We start from the raw sequence: 24,790 nt of genomic DNA on the forward strand, positions 1-24,790 counted from the left end.
AAAACAGTTTTGAGTATGGGAGTGCTCAAGCCCTACATGAAGAGTCGTTTCTACATCAGCCATCTAACCAGGCTTATTGAGATCTTTCCATCAGGAGGTAGAAGCAACATACAGCCTCTAAATTATTACCCTCTAAATCTGGGCTTGAGGAATCCAATGGGAAAGGCAACCCTAATACCCAGGGTAACACTGTCTGTACAGGTTTAACCTCAACTTTTAGACTTGCTTTCCAGGGAAATAATTCATTATAAAGGTGCCTGAAACATTCTAGGTGCTATTCAGAAAGGGTACTTATTGAAAGGGACGCAGGTGGCGCTGTGGGTTAAACCACAGAGCCTAGGACTTGCTGATCAGAAGGTCGGCGGTTCCGCTCCAGCGAGAAGGTAAACGGTGTTTCCGTGTGCTGCTCTAGTTCACCAGAAGCGGCTTAGTCATGCTGGCCACATGTACACCGGCTCCCTCGGCCAATAAAGCGAGATGAGCGGCGCAACTCCAGAGTCAGCCACGACTGGACCTAATGGTCAGGGGTCCCTTTACCTTTCTTATTGAGAAAGTACTTTCTCTTGAGCAGGTAAAAGGAGGCATCCATCCACTAATGGGATAAGTCCCCAGGGGGCTGGGAGAGGTAAGGAACCACATGACTACTTTTGTATAATGTCCCTCTCCTGTCCAATTAGTGGAGTGATCCTAGGAGATGAAGACTTCCTTTTAACAGAGAAGAATTAAGAGCAATATATGGTGGCCTTAGGGACGCGGGTGGCGCTGAGGGTAAAACCTCTGCGCCTAGGGCTTGCCGATCGCATGGTCGGCGGTTCGAATCCCCGCGGCGGGGTGAGCTCCCGTCGTTCGGTCCCAGCTCCTGCCCACCTAGCAGTTCGAAAGCACTCTTAAGTGCAAGTAGATAAATAGGGACCGTTTTCTAGTGGGAAGGTAAACGGCGTTTCCGTGTGCTGTGCTGGTGCCGGCTTGCCAGAGCAGCTTCGTCACGCTGGCCACGTGACCCGGAAGTGTCTCCGGACACCGCTGGCCGCCGGCCTCTTAAGTGAGATGGCCGCACAACCCTAGAGTCGGACACGACTGGCCCGTACAGGCAGGGGTACCTTTACCTTTTTATGGTGGCCTTGGTAGCACAAAGTGCCTTCCATTAACTTTGGCTGGTGGCTCAACTGTAACCCTATCTGGACAGGGATAACCTTCAGTTGTTTATGCTATGGTAGCCTGTAGTTTAGGATACTTCAATGCTTTGCAAACGCAGCTGATTCTGAAGATGTTTTGTAAAATACTTCTGGTGTAGAATTCGGTGGTGAGACCGGGACCAGAAGATCTGAAAATATTACATCGGTTCTGGCCCAACTGCAGTGGCTACTGATTAGTTTCCAGTCTCTATTCAAAGTGGTGGTTTTTACCTATAAAGCTTCAAGACCAGAGTAGCTCAACAAGTGCCTCTACCAGCCCAGGCTCTGCAGTCCATTGGGGTCCCTTCTACAAGTGCTCACTCAAAGGAGGTGCAGAGGGTAACCACGTGACAACAAGCCTTTTCAGTGATTTTATCCTGATACTGGCCACCGACCACAATAAAATGACTTTGCAGGGGTGGCTCCCATCTGTGGAATGGTATCCCCAGGGAAACACACCTGTCTCCATCATTATCAAGTCTCAAGGAGGAGTTTCCAAGCGCCATTACCTCTTGGCACACGTTACAGAACAGAACCTTTTGGAACCACGAAATTGATTGGCTGGGCCGTATTTTCCGCAGAACTCGCATTTCAGCAGATTCCCTTTCTTGTCTTGCTCTGAGGAAGCAGGAGAAGCAGACACTTAATAGTTAGTAAAACAACTAGCTTCATTAACCAGCAACATCAGAATGCAAGCTTCAGAGTGTCTGTTTGATAGCAAGCTATACTCTCTGTTGAAAGCCAAGTATGGGAGACTCCCCAGAGAGAAAGAACTGGAAACCCCATTAGCCATTAGATCTGCAAAGCTGTGTGTAACAAAAGCACATCCCTTGTTCACCTATGCTTATTTTGAGAGTGTGAAGTGGTGCTCTTCCTTATTCCACAGTATAAACCATGTGATCCAAAACAGCACCTCCACTCCTCCTCCTTTCCCCTGGGCACCTTTTCGGGAAAGAGTAATTAAAGCTAAGCATTTGGCTTGGCTCTCAGTGTTTGACAAACGTGGAAAATGTGAACGTAGAACTTGAAAGACCCTTACCCCACCCTACTCCTTCTCCTCGACTACAGTCCCTAGAGGGGACTCACCTGCAGCAACGCTTTCCCCTCCTGGGGAGTTGCTAGGCTGGTTCTCGGTTTGCCTAGAGGGAACTCCTCCCTGAAGGGGCTTTTCAAATTCTTTTAGGAGCTGAGAGCAGCTCACCTGCATTCAAGACAGTGGAAGGGGAAAACCTGAGTCAGAAAGCAACTTTGTGAAAGAGTTTCGTTGTCTGATGCTAAGCATGCTTCAACTACAGGACTACTAGAAGTTCTTTCCTGGCTTTAGCTAACATAAGCCAAGTTAGCAAACAGATCATGCTGGCAGTACAAAGAGAGAAAGAAGCAGAGAGCAGTCCCTGCCCTAGATACCCCAGGCTGAACCCTCTTACCGGAAAAGGCTCTGCCCCTTCCTGAATGACAAAGCCCTCTATGATGTGCGTAAGAATCTGAGGCTTGACAATGGCTTGCGGAGGTTTGGAATCTCCCGTCTGGCGTGACAACATGGCTAAGGTAGGCATAGGAGCAGCTGTAGGAGTGACAGAGCTGGAGTCACTTGGAGGTGCATTGGGGGAGGCACTGGGGAGGGACTCAGATTTCTCTGAAATAACAGAAGCAGCATTAACAAATTAGACCCATCTGAATTCTGTATGCAACTATGCAAATAATGTATTTGCAAATTATGTATTTGCATACATAAAAAAAATAGGCGGAATTGGCTTGGTTTGCAACATTTGTGGACTGCAAGCGTTACTGTATCAGTATGGCTTGCGTAGGGCATGCAGAGCTGGGCAGAGAAAGCTGCAGATGTCCACTATGGCAGGACAGCTCCTGCTCATTGTCAACTTCAAGTCATGGATGCCAAACACACGAGATGATCACATGTTGACCAAAGGCATTCACAGGACTGCATTTGTGAGCCGTGTAAGGAAGAAAGTTAAAGCCATAAAACAAGTCCTGATCCAAATAATTTCCCCCAAGATTCAGAAGCTTCACCTGTGGTTTATGTGTGTGTTTTCAAGTTACACTCCATCACCACGATTCCGCTCTGTGCACAGGGGCATTCTAGTCCATTTATACATTCCACCCTCAATCTGCCACCAGGCCTAACCACTTATCTACTCTTCAGGGAGCAGGCAGAACTTACCCCTGTTCCCTTCACCTCCAAGGCCCCCCTTATCTTCTGTGGCTTTGGGACTCTCTGCCACAGGAGACGACTTAGCAGGCAGGAGAGAAGGTGGTGCACTGGAGTCATCCCTCTCCTCTTCAGATTCTGCTTTGCGCTTGACTGCCGAAGTCTGTGGTTTGCCCTGTGTGGGAAGATGGGAAGGGACATGCAGATCCAAGAGAAGGAAGGAAATAATTCTATCCCAGACACTAAATAGGCAGCGAAATGCTGCTAACCTCCATAGGCTGTATGCAAAGAGATGCAAGTGGACATCACACCACAGGAATCTGCTTCTTCTTCACGTTGCATTTCCTTGCACCCCCACCCCCAAAAGCCATTCCTGAAGGTCCATGCTAGAACAGCATGGTAATAGTTTTGAGAATTCAAGTGACTGAAGGCAGAAAATATGAAATGGAACTGCACCACAGTGGGTACGATCTACCAGGAAATTTTCCTACGGAGCCTTCATTAAATTAAACAAGAGCTGCAATGTTGTTCGAGTGCAGTAACTTTGTGGATTGGGGGGAAAGGCCTGATAATAGATGTAACCACTGGGTGAGCTGCAAATTATGATCTCCCAAGAAGTGCCATGAGAAAACCTTCCCAATGCTTTACCACCTTCGAAAGATCCCTATCCAGATGACGGCATTTCACAGCTCACCCACTGTCTTGTAAAAAAAAGATTGGGAAATGCTACCTGGACACCACAGTCTACAGTCCATTCCTGGTAACCAAGGCTACTAGGGAGTCTGTGAAACAGGCAACATACAAATGCAGTCCACCAGTCACATAAAACAGCACACAAAAAGCTAAATAACCATCCTGTTTAGCTGCTTGCCTAGGTCACCAAATATGAGAGGACTGTAAAACAGCAAGCAAGCAGATCACCGACAAACATGGCAGATAGACCATATGCTTTGCAGGCCTGACTGTACATGTTAAGGGGAATGACTCTCAGTTACTGGATAGCTAGGCTATGTCATATCCCAAAGCCACATGTGTGAGCAAGTACGGATTTTGCCCCCCTCCAACATTCCTACTGTACTTGTGAGGTAACTTACAGGTAACTGGACAGGCTGCACGTAGTAGGCAGATGCTTGTGCCTGAGCCATGACAGGAGAGGAAACCGTATTCTTCACCTGGGTCGTGCCCTGGACCTGGGCCACGTTGACCCCCGAAGTGAGCAGTGGAGGAGCTTCTTGCAGAGGAGGAGGAGAACAAGTAGAAAAGGAGGCAGAAGAGGTCTGGGACAATGAGGATGCCGTGTGGGCCTGGGACACCGGCTGGACAACGGCTGGCAGGCCCCGGGTGGCCTGCACCGCTGTGTTCATCTGCGGAAGACCCAGAGCCTGAGCCTGGCCTGAACCTTGCTGGCGGCTGCCCACAACCTGCACTGGGATATGAGGCGGGGGCTGCTGGGACGCTGACATTTTGGCGGCCCCGAGCTGCGGAGACTTGAGAGGGGCGATGGGCGGCTTCGACTGAATGGGGACAGGCGTCTTAGTAGCTGCCTGGCAGAGGTTCTCCTGCTGGAGCTGCACCGGCTGAGGTTGGGACTGCAGCATGGGCTGGACGACAAGGGTCTGGGCTTGCTGTTGGCCCTGGAGGGGCGGGGCCTGCTGCTGAGCCTGCGCTGGGCCCTGCTGCTGCTGCTGGGCCAGGGGCGGAGCTTGCTGCTGCTGCTGCTGCGCCAGCTGGAGGTGTGTGGCAGTGTGCAAGAGCTGGGACTGGCGGTGCTGGAACTGCTGCTGGTGATGGATGGCGATTTGCTGCTGGATCACCACTTGCTTCTGGAGGTGAATCTGTTGTTGCTGCTGGATCAGCGAGTGAGGCTGGATTTGGGTATATGTGGCTGTAAAGTATTAAAAAAACAACCCACAGTATTATGACACACCATCTGGGTGCACACCGCTTTATAAAGCAATTCAGGCAAAAGAGACCAACCCCAAGAAAACTGCAATCTTGGGCAAGGCCAGGCCACAAGGGTAGGAGGCGAGCAAAAGCAGTTGAATACACTTAAGAGTGGGGAGGTACGGTTGCTTAGTGGCAGAGTGCAGTCCCTGGCCCAAACTCTGGCATTTCCAGAAAAGGAACTAATGTAGTAGAGCTGAACAGGACCTCTGCCCAAGACCTTGCAGAGCTACTGCATGCGTCACAAAAGTGGCACCTGCAGGCAGCCAAAGAGGTCTTCACTGACACTTACTCCTCTCCCTCTGCAACTGGATCTGATGGGGAAAGAAGAAAACAAAACAAAACTTTTTTCAAAGCCAACTGGTGCCTAGGGGTTTGGGAGGAGGCACACCGTTGTGAGGCGTGTGTGGTGCCCATGACAGTTTCTCTGGAAATATGCCCAGAAGCCCAAAAGGGCTGGCGTCCCCACCAATACAGACTAGAAGGACAAGCAGAAGGCAGCTCAGTAATAAGCCATCAGCGCAAAATGAAGGAAGTGAGTGAGAGTACACTCTCCCGGGCACATCGACTCCAAGCCAATTGCCCAACAAGAAGCAAGCAATGGGCTAAAATAGATTGCAACCAATCTGCCCTGAGCCATCCAGCAAGGGGCTGTACAATTGTGAAGATGGTGAGCCTGGTTAAGGGGTACTTGGATGAAGGTATCAGTCAAGTCACTGGAAGGGTCACCAGTAAGGAAAGCATGAACTGTCACCTACCAGAACTGATCAAGGTCTGGCTTGGGGCTGGTGTCGCTGTCCTGGTCAAGTTCATGCCTACAGTCTGTTGACCATTACCATCTGCTTCAGCCTTCTTTGCTGCTGCATTTTCTCCTTCCGTCTGACTTCCCTGGCTCACAGTCACTGCCTGGGCAGCAGAAGCCACCGGTAAAGGCTGAACTACACCAGTACCCTTCCTCTGGCAGCTGCCCCCTGGGCCGGATGAGGCTGCTTGGCTTAGCCCGGAAGTAGTGTGGCTCCCCACCGAAGATGCCACAACCCCAGAGATGCCATTGCTTCCCGCTGCCCCTTGACTGAGATTAAGTGACTGGCCTACATTGCCAGAAGCGGCTTGAGTCACTGTCAAGGTCTGGCCAGCATGGGTGGCCTGGGGTAGTACTGAAGACTGGGAATTCCCGGATAAAACAGCCTTTGGAGCAGAGGCCTGGAGCTGTGCATTAGCTGCTGAGGTCTGCTGACTTCTGACAGCCAAATTCTGCACCTGGGAAAAAATGCAGAGAGAGAGATAGAAAAAGAAAAAGAGGGAGAGAGAGAAATAAATGACTCATTAGCTTCAGGTTACAAGAGGCAGGGACCCCTGGTATCTACTCTGGCTTAACCAGCAGTAAAAACTGACCATGCTGAACAGCTGTTAGGAAGCTCTTTTCACTTTTATTTTGGTGCTGCACCCTTTGTCTTGTACCCAAAAATAAGTACTACAGGGAGTGAGGAATCAAGCTTTTTATTATTTTAAAGGGATCAATCCTTTAAAATCGCAGCTTGTTTCTTCCTCATTTTCAGTAAAATTAAAGATCTCATGGCACTTTCTGTAAGGAGCTTAAAGACAATCCATTTAACTCAACCCTGTGCAGTCACCCTCATTGTGTTGAAAGGCTGCTCCCTCAAACTGAACCTTGTATATTTGTTTTATGGTTCTCTTTTGTAAGCTATCTTGAAAATCTAGATTTAAATACACATTTTCAAATAAATAAATAAAAATTAAAAGAAAAGAAACTGAACCTTTTCTCTCTGCAACCCCTTGGAGCACAGCTTGGTGCACACTAGGGCCTAACATATATTATTGCCTGTGTTTGGATACACTTTCTCCTAATGCAGTTTTGGGATAAAAGATTACTTTTACTTAAAAACCACTAATTGAGATAGAAAACAGATGCAGAGAAGTTAGTTGCGAAATGTCTTTAAAGGCTCCAAGAAATGCTGGGGAGAAAGGAGGAGGAGGTGGAGAAGAAGGCAAGATATGTAACAAGCGGCAAGCCACAGTCAAAGCCTAAGCAACACTGAAGGTCCACAGAGGTCATTTCTCCTGTCTTGTCAAATTAGTCGTTGGCCTCCCCTTCCCCCCACTTTACCTGGAAAAACCCTCATCATGCAGAAACAGGCACCTCAGGTTTCTGGAGCCCCATCAAGTCTGATTGTTAAATCTGGAGTACTTGTCAAGCGGCAAACAGCACATGTTCTTCGCATCAGGACGAGAATACAAGGGCATAACCAATCAATGGGGGATAACCAATCAATGCAAAAAGTGCAGCTGACTAGCTAGCTTCAGTCATCTGCAGAGCATGAACCCAGGTTTTGAGAACCGGAAGGCCACTGGCTGAAGTGTGCAGGGACTGAGTGGAATGGGGATGTTCTTCTCATGGGTTGTTTGAGCCAGAGGGACACACCCGAGACTGGGGCAGGCCAGGCTGGTCATGGGAACCCCAGAAGAGGGTGTCACTGACCTGGTCTGTGTCTGTGTGGACCCCAGGAGAATGAGTGGGTGGTGCCTCCTGCTGAACAGCAGCCACGGCCCCGTTAGGCATCAGGATGAGCTGGGAGGTAAGAGGTACATTGCGGCCCAAGGTCCGGTTCACCTGCAACAGGTTCCCCAGCTGCGGCTGTTGAGGGAGGGTTAGGTGGTGTGGAGATGGGAACAGCAGGAGGGAGAAAAAGGAGGAAAGAAAGCGAACCACAAGCAAATAGGTTATCACGGTGCATGGGGCCTAGGGTCTCCGATAAGACAGCCATTCTGTCTCAGCATTTTCCTCCATCATGGCCACTTTGCAGGCGGTGGAAAGCAGGTTTATTATTTCCAAAAGCCAAACCACCTCCACCTCTCCATACTGGGCCAGCAGCATAGGTTACCTATAGGTTTGTGTGGCAGATGTTAAGCGTGGAGTGAAGCTTAGATCAACTGCAAAACTTTTTTTTTTTCCATACTGAAAAGCTGTAACCAAGATAACTAAATATAATCTGAGGCCAAACAGATCAAAAGGAGTTTGCTATTTCACAGATATGCAACCAAAGTCAAGGATGGAAATGTGAGGAGGGGAGAGTACAAAGAAGTGTGTTTCTCATTTAGCCTAATTAAGAAGACGGCTTTCCGGAAACTCTTTAAAGAACAGAAGAGAAAGCATTAAAAGTCAGGGTATTTAAAATGGATGAAATGGAGTCGTATTTCAGATGAGCACTTTATCAAGGCTGCTTTAAAAGAGATCTGTTTCGCAATGCATTACATAAAATCGTACCAAGTGCCATGGGGTCTTTAAGATTCATGGAAAATAAAACTGCAAATGACACTAAATATCCTCTGTCCCTGTAGTACATCTGCTGAATTGAGAATCAACCAACTGTTCAAGGGAACAGAGATTGCTAACTTTAGTCTGAGCACAAAATAGCAGACTGTATGAAAGCTGGAGATTCGTCAGGGGGCTGCGAGGTATTTATGATGGGTGAAAGCAACGCGTGTACAACTCTTACCCGAAGGTACATCTGAGCTTGTGACTGGTTAAGAGGTGGTGATGTGGTGTTACCAAGGAGCACCGATTGTGTCAAGGTGGTGGCACTAGGTGAACTCACACTCTGCGAACGGCTGATTAACTGTGCAGCTGATGTGGTAGCCAAATTAATCTGTAAAGTGAAAAGTTGGTGTGGAGGGAGGGGGTAGATGAAAAGTAGTATTAACAGAATCTAAGCTAGAAACAATTTCAAAGAAAGTGTGGCTGAACTCCAGCAATACGACTGGAACAAGGCCCACCAGCCACTTTCATTCTCCCCTCCCAAACTCACCTTGTTAAGAGCCCAGAAATTATCTGAAAGAAAAGTGTGTGGGAGACACAACCTACTCTTTTCAGCAGCCCTACCAGGCTATGTGAAAAGGAGCAGGGGAGGGAAGGGGAGGGCAGCAGCTGCTCTCCAAAACCTCTTTGCTCAAATTATTCTCAGAACTTCAGCAACTGGAAGAACATAACAATGGACTTGCAAACAATGACCGTTCGATTATGATTTCTGCACCAGAAGCACTAAATAAAAGCAGCATATGCAGTTTTATTATCAACAGGCGACAAGTGCTTGACACAGCCCTCTTCTGTAGATGCTAATGTTCCCCTTTTATTCAGTTATCATTAGGAAGGAAAATCCCCTCTAGGGATGCTGCTCAGTCTTCTCACTTGCAAATAAGGAACTCCCATTCTTTTTTTCCACCCTGACTGACAATACTATCTACAGTCATACCTCATGTTATGTTTGCTGCTGGTTGCACGTTTTCAGGTTGCGTCCTGCGGCGACCCAGAAGTACCGGAAAGGGTTACTTCCGGGTTTCGCCACTCGCGTATGCGCAGACGTGCAAAATGACATCACGTGCATGCACAGAAGCGGCGAATCACGACCCGTGTGTGCGCAGACACAGGTTGTGTTCTTTTAAGGTTGCGAACGGGCCTCCGGAATGGCTCCCGTTTGCAACCAGAGGTACCACTGTACTTTCCTCCACCAATACTAGCAAACATTCTCGCAACATTGAAGTTACCCATCCATAGCCAACTAATTCTCCAAGAAAACAGACATCGGATGCCCAAACATTTGAGGGCAAGTTAGCTGCTTACCGAAGCCTGTGTAGTAGCTGTCTGTTGAGAAGTGCTTGTGTTTGGAGAGCTTGCTTGTCGGCTCGCTGCAATTGTAGCCTGTAAGAAACATTATATATTCTTCCAAAACCAAGATTTAGCCATTATTCCCATGTTTTCTGATCCTCAAAAGGTAAAACACAACAAGATGGTCATTAACATCTGCCTCGTGTTTATTTCTCTAGCTTAGTTGAAATGCAGCCGCTATACCAGGGGTGGCTAACCTTTTCCTCTCTATATGTTGCTGGACTACAATTCCCATCATCTCTGGTTATTGCTCATATTGCTTGGAGCTTATGGGAATTGTACTGCAGCTGCAGGGCCAATGGTAAGCCACCTCGACCCTTCAATGTAACTAAACTTGCCCCTCCACAATGCTCCCCAACAAAGAGCAAAAGAAGTGAGGAATTAACCTATCATCAATACATACTCTCTCTTCAATCAGACAAATAACCAGATATCTTAATTCTGTTTAAGAATCAGTGTAGGCTGAAGCTACCATTTATTTAGATGATTTGAGCAAATCGTTGGTATTTCTAGATGTGAGGGAGTTGGGAGTACAGTTTGTGATGTGCAAGACAAGACCTTTACTCTGCTATAAAAGCATTTTGAAAGCAATGTAGCCATTGCTAAGACAATGGCAGGTGCTGGGCAAGACCTTTTACATGGGCAGAAGGGAAGTATTTTCATCACAAGCTACAACTGACAGCTACACCTGCTCTGTCAGAATAGGCATTTATCAGACATAGAAGAAACACCTACTCAGGCTCACATCTACAACACTAAGTCAAGTTGTTTCAAAACCTCTCAGGGAAATGTGGAACAGACTTAACATCATTTTCAACACACGTCATCTAAATTATTATCACCTTCCCAACTTTTACCTGTCGGGAACAGAACAGTTAACAATATAAAAGGGAGGGAAAGGAAACTGATAATCTAAAGGAGGACTATTTTAAATTCAAGTTTGTTTGTTTTTAAGCGGGGGATGGCAGAGGGGGTCAAACAGAAACAAATAACAAAAGTTAGCAAAGTGCCCTGCTTCATGACTCATGTGTAGAGTATGAATGGAAAGGTAGTTTGTAAATTATAAGGAAGGTCTGCAGGAAGGTACATCCCTTTCCACACTGCACCTTCCTGCAGGATCTCTGCCAGGAAGAGCCATGACACCAAATGTAAGGGGTGAAAGCGAAGTTTTGTCTTTAACTGCAACAGTGTCCCAGAACCAACCTGGAGTGCTACAGCTTGTAGTGAACTAGCTGGTAGATAGAAAAGTTCAAAATGCATGTAAAACTGTATACAGGCAATGACCATTCTGTGCATGACCAAGACACACAGGACTACACGCACACACATCATTTTTGGCCCCAGAAGTGGGCAGGGCAGGCTTACACGCGCTCCGCCAACACATGGGATGACCCAGAATGCAATCCCCACGCAAATGGGGAGTTGCCTGTACTGGAAAACCTGTACCAATAAGCTCTTAAAGAGGCAAGAGTTAATAAGCATTTTTCCCCCAGAGCAGAACAATTAGTGTCCACTAAGTCCATTACTGTGAAAGTACAACGTTCATTTCCCTTCCTTTGAGATCCCCTCTTTGGGCCCTATCCATCCAAAACCTCATTTGTTTATTCCAAACTAGGTGTTTCACTCTTCCCTGTTTTAGGTAACTCCTGTCTTTTGAACAGTCTGTCTCACCTGCTGGACTGCAGCCAGACTGTGTAACTGAGCACTGTTGAGCTGCTGTTGGAGCATAAACTGGTGGAAATACTGGGCTGCATTGGGCTGCCTCTGCAGTGCTTGAAGCGCCTGTAATAAAAAAATAAAAATTCAGAATACAAAACAGAACACATCCTAACATGCCCGAGGTCTCACAGGACAAAATAAGTGAAAACATATAGAATCACAGCCCCCTATCAGCAGATCTGGACCACCACATATTTATTAGTGGAATAGCAGAACATTAGGCTAAAAATGGTTCCACCAGCTTAATTAGAATGGCCAGGAACACAATAGTCCTTAGGTCTATTATGGATTTACAATTTAATATTGCGACAGGTGGTGGCACCTGTTCGCCGATAAACCTTGGCTTAACACCACCAACGAAACTCCCATCTTATTTAACTACCTTATCCGTGGTGACGCACAGGTACGCCTTTATAAAGGCTAGATTCAATGCTTTCCCATCAAATGTGTTGGATGACAGACTCTCCAACGGACAGATCTCACTCCTCTGTGACTGTAAAAGTGGATCTATAGAATCGTTATATCATATAATCTTCTATTGTCCATTACATTTGGCCTCACGGTCCAAGTTTCTGGCCCCATATTTATCGAGAATTGCTGACGGACCTCAGGAAGCCCAAATAATATACTTATTAAACGACGAAGATACAAGTAGATCCCTTGCTGTCGCTAGATACCTGATTAATGTTTTATTTCAAAAGAGGAGAAATGGATCACTGTATGACTCTGACAGCTTAGCTAAACTTAAGAACCATCAATAAGTGCCAGAACTAAGACGCATACCCCCAAAATCTGATGGATTTGAATTGTGGTTTACATAGAGGGAGCTTATTGTGTACAGTGTTTACTTAACTGAAGTAAAATTGGTTTTATATGGGTGTTCTAACTTGGAACTTTTTAAATTGTATTGTTTATGCATAAATTTTGATGTATTGTTTTCGATATGGGCCAATGGCCGCAAATTAAAGAATTTCGAATTTTCCTTAGGTCTATTAGGTATTAAGCAGGACCTAGCAATGCATGGGGCATGTTTGATGCCTCACACTAATTTTCCTAGGCCACTGGATAAGGCAGGAGTGAAGAACTGGAATTGGTCAAAGGATTTGATCCTTACCACCCCACTCCTGGGGACCAACTTTGACAACTTCAAAGGGACTGATCAGCTGATTGACAGTTACAATGAGCCCCTCTGAAGTACATTTGCTGGCAGATTGGATTCAAACTGTACATACAAGCTCTGCAGCTATCTGGAGAGGGAAAATATCCATTTTCAGGTGCAAATGGACAAAGTGGGGCTTGCAGCGAGCCCTCTTGAAGGCACACTGCCAGTTCCAACCGCATTACCAATGCTGAAAGCACACCTTCAAAGGGACACACAGAAAGGCACTGACCACAACACACACCCACACCCTGCAAAGGGATTAGGGGATTCCTGATGGAGAACTCCTTAGTGCAGCTGATCCCAGTGGGGCTTGCTATCAGTGCCAATCAAGCAAACCCTCACTTGAAGCTCCCAATAGCTCCTTTGGAGCTACCTACTTACCTGCCCCAAACCTGACATCAGGTATGGTGGGAGTACTTAGGGGGATACCGCCCTGCAGACTAAACTGGGAGCCATGCTGAACTTAACAACTGCTTTGCTGCTTCCTGCTCTGGGTATCTTCAGGAAGAAGATCAAAACAGCAATTGAATAAATAATAAGGCCTGTAATTTGGAGGTTCACCACCCTTGAGATAAGGAGAGGTATTCACTTCTCAAGACTGGCCTCTTCTTTCCTGAAGAGAAGGCTTTCTGCTTCTCCTCTTATGTGAGGAACATAACCAATTCAGTGCTAGTCTCCTACAGGTTCCCTGCATTGGCTAAGCCTCTGGAGCTATTTCCCCTGTGCTCATGAACAAGGCACCTACTGGCTAAGCAGCAGTTTAAAGTGATGTGCTGCTAGTCTGATGATGATACCTTCCAGGGCAGTTTTCCCCCAAGAACAAAGATGGTCCCCCACCTGCACTGCCTGCCGCTCATATAGAGTCATCTGAGAGATCTGCGGGCGAGTGCTTCCTCCAGAGCTTGAGCTGCCACTAGCAGAGTTTGAGTTTTGCTCGCTTTCCGTCTCCATAGTGTCAGGTCCCCAAGATCCTTGCCTGAAGCTTTGTCTCAAGCCCTAGATGAAGAAAACTGGGGGTTAGCTCATGTCACAGAAACTACAACATTTATCTCCCCCTGCATTATAAATTTATGGAACCTTTCCTTCCTAAGCTCATCATCACACAGCTTAACCAAAGCCTCTAAAATGTCTTTCCTGGGCTACAATACTGAGAGAAGAATCTGTGGGACCCCAATAATTGAGGCTATATTTAAAATAACCATTGAAATCACACATTTTGATATGCAAATTCCTCCAGATTTATAGCCATGATTCTATAGCACTAAAGCAAAGTTAGGTTACCTGTGACAGTTTAAAGACATGGAAGTCAAGAACAATGTAGATTATTCAAAACAAGCATTCATCACTGGCGTTCATCATAGTTTTGTTTTTTTACCAGGAAGCATAAGGTGGGCAAAGGAATATCTACAGGCTTATACAACATACGGGCGTATGCATGTAACAAATAGGAAGTTTCATAAGAACCGCCTAATGGATTAAGTAAAAACAAGTTTTCTTCTAGCGCCACGCTCAGAAATATGCCTGAACTTCTTTAGGGATGTGTCAGGGCACTGGAATGGTTTTGTATCAACTTCCTAGAATGCCCCCAACACACATCCCTTGGAGATGTGATGTTGATTGGACAAGGGTGGAATCCGAGAGGGAGACTCTGACTGTCCCACACTGGAGCCTGTGAGAAATATAGATCTGAGTTATCCTATGGCCCTGGGATGCTGTCATTGGGACTGTAAGATTCCACCCTTGGTATAGAGGTGACTCTATACGTGTTTCGTTCTGGCGCATAAAGCCAAAATTGAGTATGGCCAGAATACATTTGGTTCAATGGCAGGTGAGATTGTCAAAGTCTTTTTTTCCTGGACACCCACCGCCTTTCCATTTTTAAAAAAAAAAGATTTGCCAAGCGTGTTAAGCTGAATGCACACAAGTTAAATGTGCATAAGTCGTGAGTTACTTGTAAGGCTATGTCCAAACAATTCAAAGCTTTACATGGAAAATGTGTTTATTGCAATACTTTAAAATACTTTAAGCAGAGCATACTCAAGAGCATACACTTTATTTGCATTGTTGGATTTTAAGGAAAGCATACCGAAAGTATTTTCGGTCCATTTTCTGTAGCAGCTCAAACTACCAGGATCTGAATACAGTCTCAAACCACATAAAGGTGGCGACCGTTTTAGGTGTGTCCAATTGATGCACAACGCATGGGTCCTTTTAGACTTGGAAGAGGGCAGAACGGAGCATGGAATCCTTATGCACATTCCGCCAACATGTGCAGAGGGGCCAAGAATGGAACCCCTGTGCAAAATGGTCACCGTTATACAATATATATAACCAAGTAATACATAGATTCGTCATTTTTCTAATTGTACACCATTCTGAACTGTGCTTAGCTTTTTAAAAAAGAAAATTTAAAATAGAAGAGCATGTAAAACAAAGGGGAGATACAGATATTTAAGGCAGTCACTACGACTGGGCTCGCAAAGTGTTTCACATCCTTAAGTATAAGGATCAAATGTTTTAACAGCTATGATTTTTCCAGCTTGGCATTATATTAAATCTTATTAACAGCATTACAGCCTTAATACATAGCATTATGAAGAGACCTGCATCACAAGAAAGGTTCATTATTTGTGTGATGAAGCATGGAATGTTGGAAGAAAAGCAACAGACTCCACCAACTGAATTCAAATGTTACCTTCCCAAGTATTGCGTTTATTATATAACTGATTTACACATTTGCAGATCATCTTTATATACTTATCTGAGGGTGGAATATTTGTTTTTATAACTTGTTTTTAATTAATTCTGCATTGTGGCAGAAAGCAGGGTATGAGTAACTGATGAGATATCAGCCTGTGGAACTCTCAAATTCCCTCCATAATTTTACCAAATCATACAGCCACTAGCTTTTGTTAATAAGTCTATCTGTACAGATCTGACTGAAAACCTCAGCACCTCTGGCTTTTATAGCTCAATATTAAGTGCCAATGCACATCCTATCTAAATTCAGAAGATGTGCCCAAGCATGGAGAATTATTTAAGCTGCTATCTATCCACACAGCAGTGGCTCTTTCAAGATTATCAAATTTTAGTTGCAACTTGTTTCTTACAGACATTCTATTGCAGGGATATTGCAATTTTCTAGAACTAGCTATGCTGTATTTATCAGAAAACCAAATAATTTTCCAAGATAGCACATGCATCTTCCCTGCAGCTTAAAGCTGTGAACTCTGTCTCCCCAGTTGTGAGGTACACATTTAATGTAATTATTTGTTGCCTGAAATAATAGATACAAAACTGTATAGTCAAGAGTGCTATGAGATCCATCATGGGAGAAAGGCGGGATATAAAGGTGCCAAATATTTGAGGACTACACTGGCCGCTGCAGAGAGTGAATAAATTTAAATTAAACCAAATTTTAATTCAATTATTTTTAATAGAAATGACAGTAATTACTACTTTTTTGTTTTAAAGGAAATCTTAAGTTAATGCAAACAGGTATGTTAAAATCTACCCCACTTGAAACTGAATCATGACTATATCAGACACACTGAATTAAAGTTGTTTTTCTGTTTCAACAGAAAAAACAAAGGGAGGGAAATCTCACTTTTGAGGTTAAGTATTACATGTGCCACACTATAAGCTTGTTCAGACAATCGTATCTCAGACTATTAAGACAATATGCACGTGCTTTTGTCACACACAAAGCTCTATTGTACATGCTGCAATTAAACCAGGAAGCTTCCAATTAACCGTACTTTCCCACTTCATCCAAACTAGCAAAATGTTATCAGCTTTGGAACAAGCCAGGATATTACACCAAAGTTTGAAGCCAGCATATTAGCCCAGTAAGTTTAATTAGAAGTTTCTTGATTTAATCAAAGCTTACGGCAAAGGGAAAAACACAGAGACGGCCTATGCAGGCAAAAGGCTTGGGTATATCACAACTTTATAATCCAAGGTATGATTGGTCTAAATGTTGCCATAAATCATGAACTGTATTTATTATTATACGTCTTCTGCTGGACCCAGGGCCAGGAAGCAGGGTGGATTTGCTTTAAATCAAATCGATTTAAATAACAATTTAAAGTACTAGTCAGTAAGACTTGATTTAAATAATTGGTTTTTTAAAAAAACATTCCTGCTGGTATAATCTTAATATTTACAACCAGATGAAGGTTTGATTTTTGGAATAATAAATTTTCAGAGTAGTTTTTACAGTTATATCAAAAATTACAGATTTGGTTATACTATTAGAAATACATAAGACAGATAATTATGAAATTATTGTGAGGCTTAATAAGTTAACTGTTTATATTTGGACAACTTTTCCACTGTACATTATTGGAAGAAGAAAAATAATCATTTCCTTAATAACAATTTGAACATTATAGTATATGTATCCATGTTTGTTAACCGATGTGGTTAAACTTTTTTAAAAAAACAACCAACTTAGACTGAGTTTCAGCACACATGAAGAACTTAAAACAAATCCTTATTTCCTGATTATAGCCTTTGGACTATAATGTAACTTAAATAGAAAACTATCTTTAGAAATATTTTTCCTTCCAAAAGCATTTTATTTTAAAAATCCAATTTAAATCAAAATAATCAATTAATTTTTTTTTAAAATCCCATTTAAATTTTTAAAAATCTGATTTATTTTTTTTAAAAAAATCATTGATTTTTATCCACCCTGCCAGCAAGCCATCAGTGGCTCAAGGATCCAGTATTTCACCAGGATCCTCCACTGAACCAGCAGGGTGATCTGTACATACCGTATTTTTCGCTCTATAACACGCACCAGACCATAAAACGTACTTGGTTTTTAGAGGAGGAAAACAAGAGGGAAAAAAATTCTAAATGGAACAGTGGATGTATGATTTTTGTGGTTCATGCTGTGGCCACAGACATGTGATCTGACAGTGAGTTTGGAGTAAAGGTAAAGGTACCCCTGCCCGTACGGGCCAGTCTTGACAGACTCTAGGGTTGTGCGCCCATCTCACTCAAAGAGGCCGGGGGCCAGCGCTGTCCGAAGACACTTCCGGATCACGTGGCCAGCGTGACAAAGCCGCATCTGGCGAGCCAGCGCAGCACACGGAACGCCGTTTATCTTCCCGCTGGTAAGCGGTCCCTATTTATCTACTTGCACTCAAGAGTACTTTCGAACTGCTAGGTTGGCAGGCGCTGGGACCGAGCGACGGGAGCGCACCCCGCCGCGGGGATTCGAACCGCCGACCATGCGATCGGCAAGTCCTAGGCGCTGAGGTTTTACCCACAGCGCCACCCGCGTCCCTGTTGAGTTTGGAGTAGCCCAATGCAAAAACCCTGAGGATCCATGCTTTGTAACCACGTTTTTGCATCACTCCGGCCACAGGCAACAGTGGGTGTGTGATTTTTTGGTGCAGGCTGTAGCCCTGGACATGCTATGTGATCTGATGGTGAATTTGGGGTGACCCAGTGCATAAATCCTGAGGATCCATGTGGATCCGTGCTTTGTAACCACGTTTTAAGTGGGGAGGGAAGGAAAAGCACTCAAGAGACAAGGAGCACGCGTGGGGTATGTGGAGAAGGATGCTGCTAATAATGCAGGAGAGGGGTTTAAGGGGAGAAGAAGCACGCGTGGGGTGGGTGGAGAAGGATGCTGCTAATAATGAAGAAGAGGAGTATAAGGGGAGAAGGCTCCTCTCCTCTCCCACTTTTCTCCTTTAAAGCAAGCAGGCTCTGCTTTTCTCCCTCCTCCCTGCTCATCCCCGGCTTAGTGAGCTGAAAAACTTTGCTGCTATTTAGCGAGTGGGGAGAAGAGAGGGACAGAGAGCCTGCTTGCTTTAAAGGAGCAAAGCGGGAGAGGAGAGGAGCCGCTTACATGGTTCTTCTCACGCTTTGCTGTTTCAAAGCGAGCCACGGAGGAGGGAAGGAAGGGGAACCATGGATCCTCTGCTCACGACTGCAGCAGATCCCCCCACCACCCATAGGCATTCGCTCCATAACACGCACAGACATTTCCCCTTACTTTCTGGGAGGAAAAAAGTGAGTGTTATGGTGCAAAAAATACGGTACTTGTTTTACATCCTCTGATGGAGGGATCTTAAGAGAGCTGTGCATAAACAAATGCTAGCAAACCTCAATGGATTGAAGCAAACTTGTAAAAAAAAAGTGGACCAAAATTCTTCCACAAGGATGTAAGAGACTGATGAAGTCTAAATTATTTTTATAGCCTCTACGGGTATTAAATCTGCCCCTGGGGCTTTCCCGTTTCAGTTGGGCTACCAGACTCTAGATCAGAGGTCCACAAACTAAGGGCCATGGGCCGGATAAGGGACTTGTTTATCCGGCCCCCGCCCCCCCCCCCAGCTCTTACTGGCGCTGCGCTGCACGGCTGCCCACTTCTGAGTTGGGGGAGCACCGGAAATAGCTTGTGCACATGCACTATTTCCGGTGCACATCTGGGTCAGAGGAGGTCCGTGCACGTGTGCACAAGCTATTTCCGGTGCTCCTCCGACCCAGAAGTGCGCCAGAAATAGCATGTGCGCATGCATATGGGCACGTGCTCCCCCGCCCTCTGGCCCGCCGCACGATCAGCGCTGGAGACACTGGCCCGAGGCCTGGTAAGTTTGCTGACCCCTGCTCTAGATCTCTTGACGTTGTCTGGGCAGCATGAAACAACAGAGCATGCCCTTCTTCATTTCCAGTATTACACAGACATTCGAACCAGGTTTATCCAACCCATCTTATATAAGTTCCCTGGGCATTCAAAACAACACAAGATCTCCCTGTTACTACAGGACAAAAGCCCAGAAATTACATATTCAGTCACCAGATTTTGCGTTGCCATGATAGATATTCGTCGAAGGATGGTCTATGATACAATTCAGTCCTAAATTGAAGGCCCATATTGTTAGATCCACTCTTTTGAAGCCCCACCCTACATAGTTGTTTTAACTGGTCATTTTAAAATTTTCTCATCAGTTTTTTTTCATCCTTTATTTATGCTTAATTAAGTATTCTATGTATAAGGTTTAAGCTATGTTTGGTTCTTGCTCCCAATTATTTAATAATTATTTGCTTAGACTCTTACTGTTATACTATTTATTTAGATGCTCTGCTTATGCTGGTCTGTGACCGTAATAAAGTAAATTTCAACTGATGAAGTCATACAGAAAATGATGACTTATTGCTGCTGAAGGTGGTTCATGAGGTGTACTTAGTTTTTCACACATAGCTTTTCCACTTTGGCTTTATTTCTGCTAAATAAATCATGACACTGTGTAGTATGTCATGTGCTGCTGTTCATCTGAGGTTGTATTTACCAAATTTTAAGACCTCATATGTAAAACCACAGAATACAAAGAGTATGTACTTCCTTTTCCCCATGATTGTATAGGATAGCTTATGACAATCCTGGAACATTAGCTACCGTCACAAACTGAGATCAAGGGAACCCATTAGAGAAATTTCTAAATGCAGAATAGATCATGTAAGGAAGATTACAACTGAAGTCATAATACAGATAGTACGGTCAGAGAGTTAAGCATATGGAAAACATTTAATACATTTTACAGGAAGGTAAAGACAGATGATTTTCTGGTACTGTATATTACATTCCCTACACATAAACACATACCAGCAGCAGGCATACCCTACGAGGCTTACAGGATGGATTTTTGCTGCTGCTGCCACCTATATTTTATCTCTCGGGAAGAAAGCTCAACAAATGCAGCTCTGCAAAATTGGCATCAAGTAAATGTCCCATTGATTGAAAATAGGAACTTCCAAACATCATTCTTAGGAATAAATACATTTTCACCAAAGCAGCAAAAACAACATTCCCAAAATTTTGGCTGAAGATATGTTTGGAAGGCCACTAACATCATTGAGTGTGTAACCCTCTTACCTCAATGCAAAAATAATTAATTACTGTAACACAGTCACTTTTCAGTGCCCGTTTCTGAAAGTTGGCCAGAGTATTGCAGTACACAAGGTAGATTATCAATGCCAGTTTTCATACTGTTAAAATCAACACATTTTGTCTTATACTGGTATACAGCAGAAAAACTAAGACACTTTAGCCACACCTGTGCCTTGAATCAATTGATTGAAAGGCACTATAACATATTTACTTACATTATTTATTTTTGGAAAGATATTTGCTAAGCCTGCATTTTTTACAACTTAGGACAGGGTGAATTTTTCATAGTAAAAGGAAATATAAAAGGGCACACTAGATAGCAGATCTTGCTACAGGGACACAAAAGATCTGTGCGCTAAATTCTACCTTGATCTAGCATATTTTGGGGAAAGTGGTTTGTTTTTCCTTCTGTTCTCTGTGGGTTTGGATGCTTCTTGTTATATTGCTGTCAAACTCGGCACAAGGTTTCCCAAGGTGAGGGTATTAGTTTTCATCAACGCTGGACTGCTGGCCACCATTCTGAATCAACATTGTGGGCCCAAGCATTATTTTTGTGTGATCGCACATTTTAGGGCATGAAGGGTCGAAACTACAGCAATTTTGAAACTATTTGGCAGGTCTTTGTCAAATCTGTCACGATGGTTATAACCTGTGCCTAACCTGGCATGAAAGGGCCTGAGGTGGACAAACTGATCTTCATCTACATTTGGACACTAGAGGCAGTTTTTAATCAATATGGTAGGTCAAATTAACCCTAATTAAACTTTAGTTCAGAGAGAGAGAGAAATTGATTCGGGGTCATGCAGACCCCTGGGTTAGTGTGTGTGTATGCACAGTCCTGTTGTCTTTGTCCCCATGGAGAAGGGGACGACAGAGGACGAGATGGTTGGATAGTGTTCTCGAAGCTACCAGCATGAGTTTGACCAAACTGCGGGAGGCAGTGGAAGACAGGGATGCCTGGAGTGCTCTGGTCCTTGGGGTCACAAAGAGTCGGACACGACTAAATGACTAAACAACAACAACATGAACAGTCCTAAAACTTAAAAAAAAATGCACTATCCACTTAAAAATATTTTGAGATTTATTCAAATTCCTGGGCAGTGCCAGGCATTTCCCACTAGTAATATATAAAAAAGGAGCATACTTTGGAGTAAAATGAAAATCTGATCCAAGTTTCAAATGTGAAAATCAACTCTCAAACTGAAGACACTAAGATGGCCACGGCTGGTCCTCTCACAAGCCAATCCCATCTGACATAGGAAGTATTTCTATCACTGACTTCTCACCAGAGAGAAACAATAATGATTGCCCTTCTAGAATTCTCCTAATCTTCAAACATCAAGACTGCTCTGCCCAACCATTTTCCATCACCAGAGAAAACTTCCAAATATTTTTGTTTAAAAAGCAGCTATACTGTTGCAAGCAAAGAAAACCACACATCATCTGTTTTATCCTAATTATACATATTTCAATGAAGAGTGCTTCCCACTATGTATTGCCACAAAAAACTCATTTCTCATTTAGTTTGCACACTATTATATGTTGTCTATATGCATTCCTTCATCTGCATAGAAAAAAGCAGCATTTAGTCACAAATAACCACAAGCATAAGCTTCTGATGTTTTAGGTTGCTCATTGCTTACTTCTGTCCCTTCTACAGAAAGGACTGTTAGTTGATTGATTCCCAGATGTCCTGGATTAAACATATTCCACTTGAATCTAGGTAAAAGCCCTGCTTATCCCTGGGCTTGAGTTAAATCATATGAGCAGATCGCTTTGGAGACTTCTTACAAACTTTGCGGCCAGCTCTCATGGTTCACCTGACACCCCACTCAAAGGATTACAAGCCAAATGGGAACGGAAATGTGAGTGGGAAAAGGCCATATAAGCTGCCATGATAACCAGCTCCCTCCTGGCCAGCAGCTGAAACAAACAATGTAATTTACTCACATAAGATTTGGTGTAAGGAGTTGCTACGAGTATCAGCCCTGTTTCGTATCTTGCCTCAACCAGGCATGTACTAAGTGGTTTCCACAAGGCACTGTTCTTCCAACATATAATAATAAATACTAGTTGCCCACTTTTCACAGCTGTTGTTAATGTTACTGAAGACCTTTCCACATGTGAAATATGCTGTGCAAGGGCTGCTTTAAAGCTGATGTGATCATAGCACCCTGATTAATGAATTAATCAGTCCTGTGCAACTCTTCCCAAATAGCAGCAGCTCCTGGTGCAAATCCACTCCATGCTTGTGCTTAAGCATCAAATATTTCTAAGTTACATTTGCCCACTGCAAACAGTTACCATATAAAAGCATATAGTAAAGCCTGGGGGTCAAGTGCAGCCCTCAATGCATCCCTATCTGGCCCTCAGGACTCTCCTCCAGGCCCACACCCTCCTTGGATGTTTTTGAACTCTGATTATGTCTCATTCCCCTGAATTGAGGATAAAGAGAGATACACAAATGTGTGTAGAAACAAGCCTGGTGTAGAAGGGTAAAAAAAATACATTAACCACTCCACCCACTTTTGCCGCTGCCCCTACCCACCAATGGCATGCGGGTCCTAGAAGACTGTAGCCAAATGGTATACAAATGCACAGCAAATAGTCTTGGCCAAAAAACTAACAAATCGGAAATAATCAGACAAGTGAACTTCAATACAGACTGGCATTGCTTCATTATGCATGTTAACTTATCAGACTACTAATCAGCAAATAGAGACCTATGGAGAGACTATTAAGATAACGCTGATGCATTTTACTGTATATATCTGTGTACAAAGGACATGCTGAGATTGTTTTGTTCATGTCTTATTTTAAAATTGCCCAGAAGGGACTGCAGCCCTTACTCTGAATAACTTTCCAAACACTTGGTTTTTAGAAACCCATTATTTAATGCATTTCTCAAGTGCTCAAACTGTTTAACACACATAATTTCACAAAATGCAGGGCAGGTCCATATTATTGTCCTCCTATTACAAAAGGTGGGGGTGGGGCATGAAGGAAACCCTAAATATTAAGTATTATTATCAAAGCCTCTTGCATGCCGAGGAAGCACGGTGGAAGCATTGTTTTTTATATTGTATTTTTTATGCTCCAAACAATCCTGATATCTACGGGTAAGGGCGCTATACAAATTTAAAAAGCAATGATAAATAAGTAATAATAAACCAAACAGCAGAAGCAGCAAACCATGTGAAAGACAAAGTAATGATGGGAGACCCCAGAGCAAGACGAAAGCACTCTAGAGATAAAAGCCTCTTTTTCCTTTTGCAAAAGACTAAAAAAAAACCTGAAGACGCTCCACAGCCTAGAGCAGGACCAGGGCAAACACGTGTTTGCCGACACAAGTACCGGGGTTACCTGTAGCTTGCCTGCAAAACATGCACAGCCCAGACAGCACAACCCAGGTCTACAGGTCGCCGTAACGTGTGAATCAGCCCTGTGGGGTGTTTTGGAAGGAAGAGCACGGGATGCGACTTGGGGGGAGCGGGGCGAAGCGGCCTCGGAAAGGCGGCTCCGGGGAGGCCCGATAACGAGCTAATAACGGGCAGCGGCTGCTGGCGAAGGGGGCGTGGAGCGGGGCGGGCGGCGCTAGCCGCCGCAGCGGGAACAGCCGAGGGCCGCCGGCGCTCGCTTACCTTCGGTTCCGCCTAGGCCCGGTACGTGCCCCGAGGGCGGCTGCACCTCATGAGGGGCCGGCGGAGGGCCAAGTGGGCCCCCTGCCTTGACGGGAGGTGGGGAGGCGGAGCAGGGGCGGAGCCGGGGCCCAGCGGGGAGCGGGGGGGAGGGACCGGGCCGGGCGGGCTGAGGAACCGCGCCCCCCTCCGCGGGTGGGCCGGCCTCCCTGAGGACTAGCGCCGCTCTGCGCCCTCCCAGACGCGAAGACGCCGCCGCCTCCGAGGAATTTAATTTCTTTGGCTGCTGGGCTCCCCCTCCTCTCTCTCTCTCTCCCTCAGCCTCTCCACTTCCTGCCAGAGGGGGCGCCGGAGAGGCGCTTTTCCGGGCCACGTGACCGCCCTGCCTC

The 24,790-nt window shown here is 44.9% G+C and overlaps 1 protein-coding gene across 10 annotated transcripts in view; it reads right to left on the minus strand.

The window, feature by feature from the left end:
- Positions 1 to 24,790, minus strand: part of PHC1 (polyhomeotic homolog 1) — a 30,639-nt gene that overhangs the window by 5,359 nt on the left and 490 nt on the right. Inside the window, exons 1-12 of one of the 10 annotated variants that reach the window (XM_083419613.1) lie at positions 24,405 to 24,746; positions 13,692 to 13,850; positions 11,645 to 11,755; positions 9,929 to 10,006; positions 8,808 to 8,957; positions 7,790 to 7,945; positions 6,048 to 6,543; positions 4,440 to 5,230; positions 3,358 to 3,520; positions 2,603 to 2,739; positions 2,262 to 2,376; positions 1,685 to 1,793 (exon numbers count right to left, since the gene is read on the minus strand). In XM_083419613.1, the coding sequence (XP_083275739.1) occupies positions 1,685 to 1,793; positions 2,262 to 2,376; positions 2,603 to 2,739; positions 3,358 to 3,520; positions 4,440 to 5,230; positions 6,048 to 6,543; positions 7,790 to 7,945; positions 8,808 to 8,957; positions 9,929 to 10,006; positions 11,645 to 11,755; positions 13,692 to 13,805 (2,420 nt within the window). In that variant the 5' untranslated portion in view covers positions 13,806 to 13,850; positions 24,405 to 24,746. Of the gene's footprint in view, positions 1 to 1,684; positions 1,794 to 2,261; positions 2,377 to 2,602; positions 2,812 to 3,357; positions 3,521 to 4,439; positions 5,231 to 6,047; positions 6,550 to 7,789; positions 7,946 to 8,807; positions 8,958 to 9,928; positions 10,007 to 11,644; positions 11,756 to 13,691; positions 13,851 to 24,404; positions 24,755 to 24,790 lie in introns of those variants that run through there. The other 9 variants (XM_083419611.1, XM_083419612.1, XM_083419608.1 and 6 more) reach the window with 9 other exon arrangements.

This window comes from Podarcis tiliguerta (assembly GCF_965153285.1).
Source record: "Podarcis tiliguerta genome assembly, chromosome: 17".
Lineage (NCBI taxonomy): Eukaryota > Metazoa > Chordata > Lepidosauria > Squamata > Lacertidae > Podarcis > Podarcis tiliguerta.